Source organism: Myotis daubentonii, chromosome 15 (assembly GCF_963259705.1).
Source record: "Myotis daubentonii chromosome 15, mMyoDau2.1, whole genome shotgun sequence".
Taxonomy (NCBI): domain Eukaryota; kingdom Metazoa; phylum Chordata; class Mammalia; order Chiroptera; family Vespertilionidae; genus Myotis; species Myotis daubentonii.
Window position 1 is genome coordinate 46,689,068 of NC_081854.1, and position 7,230 is coordinate 46,696,297.

Genomic DNA, 7,230 nt, shown 5'->3' on the forward strand with positions numbered 1-7,230 from the left:
GCGTGGGAAGCCAGGCCGGGCCTGGGGGCCAGGTTAGTGCAGAGGGTGGGTGGGCTTCGCGGTGCTGGCGGGAGCAGAGGTGGATCCTGGCTCAGGATCGTGGAAGCCGGGAGGTTGTCATCCGCGGCTGCCCGGCCAGCGGGTAGCGGTGGCCTATTGGGCGGTTTACGTGGGAGGCAGGAAAAGGGGTACCGACCTTGGCCCCCCGGGTTCCCTGTCCCAGCTAGGGGCTTTCGAGAGGCCGCAGGTGAGAAGGCGGAGCAGGTTTTGAATGAATCTGTGAGCAAAGACCTCTTGCCCCGTCCCAACCAGTCGTGCGTGAGAAATCCCAGCGTGAGGGTGGGCAAGTGGGAGGCTTGGGAGCTCCCCTGCAGGGCTCAGAAGGGGTGCAGCTGAGTAGGGGACGCGCCCACCCGGATGCTAGGAGCCGCAAGCTTCCAGTCCTCTAGGGCCCACGCCCGCAGGCTGTTGCCGCTCACGCGGCCAGAGGTGGGGCTGTCCCCCCTCCCCCTCCCCCACTGTGAGGGTGTGTTAATGGGGCGATGTCCGCTGGCTGTAGAGGTGTATTTTCTTGAGTTGGTACCCACGTGTCACTCAGTCTCAGCCCAGCTAAGCGTTTCCGGGACGCATCCTGGCCGGGCCCAGGGAGGCAGACTCCGGGAGGGCGAGGCTTGGGGCTTCCCGAGGAGGGGCTTCTGTGGAAGGAGGCGTAGGAGGAGTTCCCAAGGGGACTAGGAGCCTAGGGCCCGGCAGACCTGTTGGACTTCCCCCATTTGTCCAGCCCCAGTGAGTGTGATGGAGCGTCCCCACTCCTCCAGGTTTCCAGTGCCCCGCCTCCCCGAAAAGCCTGCTGGGCAGACTGTGGCTCGTCCTACCACCTCCCGCCACCCCTTGGGGCGGGACCACATCCATCCGTGGGGTCTGCACCTTCAAGTCAGGGGACTAAAAAAACACGAAAGAGCAGACGTTTCCAGGGTAGGTTTTCACACTCTTCTACCCCCCTGCGGCTCTCCCCAGGGCTCCCCCCTTGTCTCCCTACTTGGCCTCACTTGCACCTACAGAGATTCACCCCGTTTTTGTTTTGTTTTTTTGCTTTTAAGGAAAACAAATTAATTTTGCTTTTTAAATGCAAATGACATGTATTTTACATAAAATAGAATATTGCTAAATACAATGACAATTGAACACCCCCCCCATCTCCCCCATTCCCATAGAGCATTGTTTTGGGTAAACACACAAGTATTAATATGTTTTCTACCAAAAGGTTATTGGTATGGGGGTGGGGGGCTCAAAAGCCATATCCCTGGGCTCAGACTCAGGATAGGACCATCACCAGGTATTTTTCTTGCCAGGTCTGGGCGATGCTGCATGGCCCCTGCCCAGTTACTGTCCAGGCTTTGGCTCTCAGGTTAAGGTCTGGGGCAGATCTGAAACAGGTGCCCCAACACTATCCAAGTCTATGGTCCTGGCTCCTTCTGGCATCCCTCCTCCGAGGTTCCCTGTCCCTCGTGTAAATAGATGCCAGCTGAGACCACCCCATCTGTACTGCCCAGAGCAATCAATGAGTCCAGGGTGCTCACACTGGGGCTCAGCACGCTCCTACCCACCATATGTAAATGCCAAAGATCAGAGAGTTAAGAAGGCTGATGGGGCAGGAGGTGGGGTCTTGAGCCCGTGTTTATAGGATAGATAAGGGTGGGATGTTGCCTCAGGTGAGGTGAGGAGGAAGGAGCAGGCCTCTTGGCACTGTGATTAGGAGGCCACTGAACTGAAGGTCAGTGCAGTGTGGTTCCCTAGTTGGGAATTTTGCCCCTGGTCTAGGGCTAGGATTTTGTCAGTAGATGGAGGATATGCCAGAACCACGGGGCCCTGGCTCTCTCTGAACAGGGAAGGAATCTGTAATAGAACAATTTCAATTGCATAAGACAAGAGCCCAGCTCCAAGTACTTTGGACCAAAAAGGAATGATTTAGCTCACATAACTGAGAAGTCCAGGGTGTAGCTGGAGCCAGGGGCATAGTGTGTGGTTGGGAGCGCACCTCCTCATCTCTGGGCTCTGTTTCCTTTGTGTCAGTTTCCTTTTCCTTCAGGCTCTTCCCAAGCAGTGACAAAGGAGGGAGACCTCCCCTTCCTTCAGCTCAGCCCCCAGGGAGAAGAAACTAGTGCCTCTTTCCTATTGGTCCGGCCAAAGTTGCAGGTTGCTTGGTCTGTCTTGAACCTGCCGGACTCAGAACTAATCATTTTAGAAAGGTGAATGGAATATGCAGGTTGGCCAGGCCTGTTTCACATGCCCACACCTGGAGCTAGGGAGTGGGGGTTAGCCCTCCCAACAGGCACATGGATTAAAGGGAGGAGAGAAGGGCCCCAAAGTCCATCAGGATTGGGGAAGGGAATGTGGGCAGGCACAAACTATAGGTATCCTTTGAAGTGAAGTCAGAATGTGTAGTTAGGAATGCAGGTGAGAACACTGCTGTGGTGGGAGAGGGGGGCTGTGGTCCTAAGGGATCCTGGGAGCATACCAGGACCTGGGTCCCGTTGGCTGTGTGGCATGGGCACCTCCAGGATGACATCTCCGGTCAGCTTCGGTAAGAGAGGCAATTGGTCTGAGGAAAAGGCATTAACTTCTCTGCCTCCACTGCAGGATAGCACCTTTCCCCTCTAGCTACTGTGACCATGGGCTCTTCTGAGAAGGCAGTGGAGGGAGGGACAGTCCTCACTGCAAGTTTGGGCTGAGCTGGGCTGGACTCTGTAGAGCCAGACACACAAGGGGGCTGCCTGTGAGATGATGAACAAGTATGCCAACTGTGTGGGGACAACTGGGCCAGATGGGACTGGATGGGTTGCCCCCAGGGCTGGGTTTGGGGTGATCTGGATGCCTATCTGCATCTCCAGGAGGCGAGATGGCAGCTGGGCCAAATGGGCTGGAGGAGTGGGTGGGCAGCGCATACCTGTTTGTGGAGTCCTCGCTGGACAAGGTGGCCCTGTCAGACGCTTACGCTCATCCCCAGCAGAAGGTGGCGGTGTACAGGGCTCTTCGGGCTGCATTGGCAGGTGCGTGATTGAGTCATACGGTGTAAAAGGGGAGGCTCTTGGTGGGCGGGGCCAGGGGCTGAGAAACCCCCCGCCCCCAATCTGTTCAACTCTGTGGGCATGTGCCTAACCCAGTAGGGAAAAGATTTGATGGCAAGGATTGGACTGGTTGCTTAGGCTGTCTTCTTTGTTACCCATATGCGCCCTTGGGTGTAGATATCTAATCTACGTGTCTATGTATGGTCTACCTATGTGTGCACTAACATCCTCCACCCCCCAAACCAGTCGGATCACTGCTTTCTACTAATCGCGCACATCTCTCTCCTCTTTTCCTCTCTTACTGCAGCACTCCTTGCCCCAAACCCCTTCCCAGTAACTACCTTCCGGGTCCCCCTTTCCCATATCAGGGCAGAGGCGACAGGAGACTGAGCCTGGTTGGGGGATCCCACTCTGGGGCAGCAGGAGCCATACTTGGTGGAGGCCTAAGATCCGAGACCTCCCACCCCTTCCCTGCCCCAATGGCCTCCTACCCAGATGGCTTGGCTGCCCAGGGCATTCGCCCCCTCTGTGCTGCAAAGTCTCTCCGCACGTCCCTTTTGCCCACCTTAATTTGGGGCTCCAGAGATGGGGCTAGGATGGTACCCACTCCCTGGGATAGGTCCCGGCCTTCATTCTGGCATCCCAATTTTGTTTTCTGGCTGGGAGCTCTGGGGTAAACCCGCGCTCCTAGGTCTGGGGGCTAGGGAGGGGCTCTGACCGCGGGCTTCACCCCTCCTCCGACTGCTTGGAGAACGGTCCGGTGGCGGACCGTCTGGCGCCTGACTGCCCGCCTCCGCAGAGAGCGGGAGCCCTGACGAGTTGCAGATGCTCAAGATCCACCGCAGCGATCCGCAGCTGATTGTGCAGCTGCGTTTCTGCGGACGCCAGCCCTGCGGCCGCTTCCTCCGCGCCTACCGCGAGGGGGCGCTGCGCGCCGCGCTGGAGGGCCGCTTGGCCGCATTGCTCACCCTGTACTCGGTGCCTTTGCAACTGGAGCTGCGCGCCGGCGCGGAGCGGCTGGACGCCTTGCTGGCAGATGAGGAGCGTTGTTTGAGTTGCATCTTTGCCCAGAAGGTGCGGCGGGACTGGGCCCAGAGGTGGGGCAGGGATTCGTGGCTAAGACCCCCACCGACGCAGCATTCCTCTCCCTAGCCTGACCGGCTCCGGGACGAGGAACTCACGGAGTTGGAGGATGCGCTCCGGAATCTGACTTTTGGCTCAGGGGGCCAGGGTGGCAACGTAAAGGTAGCTCCAGCCCCCATGCAGTCCCTGGCCCCATCTTCGTTGGAGAAGCCACCGCCACCGCCGCCATCTGGCCAGACTTTTATGTTCCAGGGCCAGCCCATAGGTGAGGCGCTCTTGGAGAGGCAGAGACAGGGTCACCTGGAAATGGCAGGGCGGGAATGGAAGGGTATTGGTGTGCCCCCGCCCCCAGCTCACTCCGCTTCTCCCTCCCGCCCCCCCTTGCAGTGAACCGGCCAATAAGCCTGCAGGACCAGCAGACGTTTGCGCGCTCAGTGGGCCTCAAATGGCGCAAGGTTGGACGCTCCCTGCAGCGTGGCTGTCGCGCACTGAGGGACCCAGTGCTGGACTCCCTGGCCTACGAGTACGAGCGCGAAGGGTTGTACGAGCAAGCCTTCCAGCTACTGAGGCGCTTCGTGCAGGCCGAGGGCCGCCGCGCCACGCTGCAGCGCCTGGTGGAGGCGCTCGAGGAGAATGAGCTCACCAGCTTGGCAGAGGACTTGCTGGGCTTGGCGCATCCCGATAGCGCCCTGGCCTAGGCTGGGTACCAGACACAAGGACGGTCAGCCAGTTGCCCAGCCAGGGTTTGGAGCACCTGGATGACTCTAGGGTCCCTTCTTGCTGCTACGGCTGCCCTGTCCATTCACAGGACTTACAACCCTACTTAGTGGCGCTGCTGGGCAGAACTGACTGCCTTCTCCAGGAGTCAGACAGGCACCCACCATGCCTGCTGGGGTGCCATTGGGGATTCCACCCCAGATACTATGATAGGGACAGAGTGTGGGGGTGATCTGCTGCAGAGGCCGGCCTCAACTCACCTATCCCAGAAGGGGGGCTTTTGGCCAGCCCTTACCTCTTCTCTCATTGCACAATCACTCATTAGGCACCTGCTGTTGTTTTAGGCATCATCCTGGGTGCTACAAATACGTTGGTGAACAAGACAGCTCCCAGTTCACACTCAATATGGGACTCCAAGTATTAAGCAACAGTAATAAAATGTTACCTGTTTCTCTTTTTTAATATTTAATTTTTTGATTTGAGGGAAAGAGAGGAAGGAAGAGAGAAACATCAGTTTGTTGGTCCACCCATTTATGCATTCATTGGTTGCTGCTTGTATGTGCCCTAAGGATGGAGCCTGCAACCTTGGCTTATCGGGATGACACTCATTTGAGCTACCCAGCCAGGGCATGGTACCTGGTTCTTGATGTGAAAAAATACAAGGAATTGTGGGAGCACTAAGCAGGGGCCTAACCCAGATTAGGGCTTAGGCTTCCTGGGAGCGATATGAGTGTGAATAAGGGAGGGTGTATGGGGGTGGAGGGGTTAGAGAATGGCAATGTCCTGGGCATAGCCAGCCTCAGGTGAGGTCTTGAGGGAGGAAAGAGGGAAAGATGTTCCAAGAACAGGAAGTTTGAGTGTCTGGACCTAGGGGTGGCTGGATTTGTAGAGACCGGCTGGTGAGTGGGGGAGGTAGATAGCAGGGGGTCTGGGAAGCCATATTTTACAGAGTTTGGTTTTATCCCGAGGTCAGTGAGAAGCAAGGGTTTCAGGAATGGAGGCTGGGTGGCTGGTGAGGATGGAGAGAGAGCGAGAAGCCCAGGCTGGGACAGTGGTAGCAGAGATGGAGGGAAGGGATGAACACAGAGTTGTTTTAGACGAAGGATAACAGGCCTGGTGACACTGGATAAGGAGTGAGGTGAGAGAGGACCCCAGAGTTTCTGTCTTTGAGGTTGGATTAAAGGTGAGGCTTCTGCTGAGTCACAGGCGGGCCTGGAGGAGGTGAGGTGCTTGCTCTGTTTGGAACAAGTTGGGCATGATGTTCCCTGTAGAACATTCAGGGAGAGTCTAAGGACAGCTGGGTCTTTAGTTTTGAGTTCAGTAGAGGGTCAAGGCTAAAGATACACCAATGGACAGAGCAGAGTGGGTGGGGTGGCCCAGGGGGAGGTCCTGAAGGACGCTGACCAGACAAGGAGCCCCCCAAAGAGCAAAGAAAAAGTAGAGTTGGAAGCCAGGGGAATACCCACCTGCTGTGGGGAGGCTGCAGATCAGTCAAGGAAAAGGCTCCTGGGTGGGAGGTATTTCTAGGACATGGCGGGTTCAGCCTGAAGCCAGGCCACAGGGGGCTGGAAGAAGCAATAGCAGACACCTGAGAGGTCTATGAACAGGAAAGTGAGGCTCGGGAGGCAGGGCTTGCTTTTGAAGGGAGAACATTGTGGTACGTTGTCAGGAGCAGGCATAGCCACTGGAAGGAGGATGGCGCTGGGTAGCGGTGCTGGTTTCCATAGCCTGTCCTCAAACTCTGGAGTGGGGTGGGGTGGGGTGGGGAGGACGTCTACTCCAGGCTCCTCTCAGACTGAGTTCCAGGAAGAGGGAGCTGGCAGCAGAGCTAGGCAAGGACTGGGCCCTCAGTCTCCACAGTACCTCTCTGCCCACCTGGGCCCCAGATTAAACCCTTTGCTCGCTGGCCTACTTCCGGAGTTCCCTAATCTGGCCTGCAGTGGCCCAGGCTTGGTTATTTCTACCTGGAGGCTATGCTGGCCTGGGGCATTAGGGAGCAGGGGACTCAGAATTGCCTCTGAAGAGACAGACTTAAGTGCTTACCTGTGAAATTAATTGGTGAAAACACACACACACACACACACACACACACACACACACACACACACACACACAGGGTTGGCCTGTGTTTTTAATAAATTAATTTCACAGGTGAGCACTTAAAGTCTGTCTCTTCAGAGGCAATGTGTTCCAGTGGGTGGATGGGAGAGAGGCAAGGGAGGACAGAGGAAAGGGTCCTGGACTGAATTCCCAAAGACCTGAGGCTGCTTTTTCCTGCCCCCGCCCCCCGAAAAGCAGAATTGGGGAGCTGGAGCCAGAACCCACCTCTCCGGGAATTCTCAGAAAGAGCTGCCTGTTAGGA

General features: G+C 56.8%; 1 protein-coding gene across 1 annotated transcript; it reads left to right on the forward strand.

The window, feature by feature from the left end:
- Nucleotides 1–16: 16 nt before the first annotated feature.
- On the forward strand, nt 17–5,318 carry TRADD (TNFRSF1A associated via death domain). Its single transcript, XM_059667820.1, has 6 exons — nt 17–32; nt 782–975; nt 2,892–3,050; nt 3,868–4,142; nt 4,221–4,416; nt 4,539–5,318. Exons 3-6 carry the CDS (start codon nt 2,900–2,902, stop codon nt 4,847–4,849), a joined length of 933 nt encoding a protein of 310 aa, XP_059523803.1. The 5' UTR covers nt 17–32; nt 782–975; nt 2,892–2,899; the 3' UTR covers nt 4,850–5,318.
- Nucleotides 5,319–7,230: the final 1,912 nt, after the last annotated feature.

Bases quoted from the DNA above. Each gene is read 5' to 3' on its own strand.
- TRADD (XM_059667820.1), top strand. From the start codon at position 2,900: ATGGCAGCTGGGCCAAATGGGCTGGAGGAGTGGGTGGGCAGCGCATAC. The intron at 3,051-3,867 runs GTGCGTGATTGA...CCGCCTCCGCAG, and splicing joins TCTTCGGGCTGCATTGGCAG to AGAGCGGGAGCCCTGACGAG. The intron at 4,417-4,538 runs GTGAGGCGCTCT...CCCCCCTTGCAG, and splicing joins GTTCCAGGGCCAGCCCATAG to TGAACCGGCCAATAAGCCTG.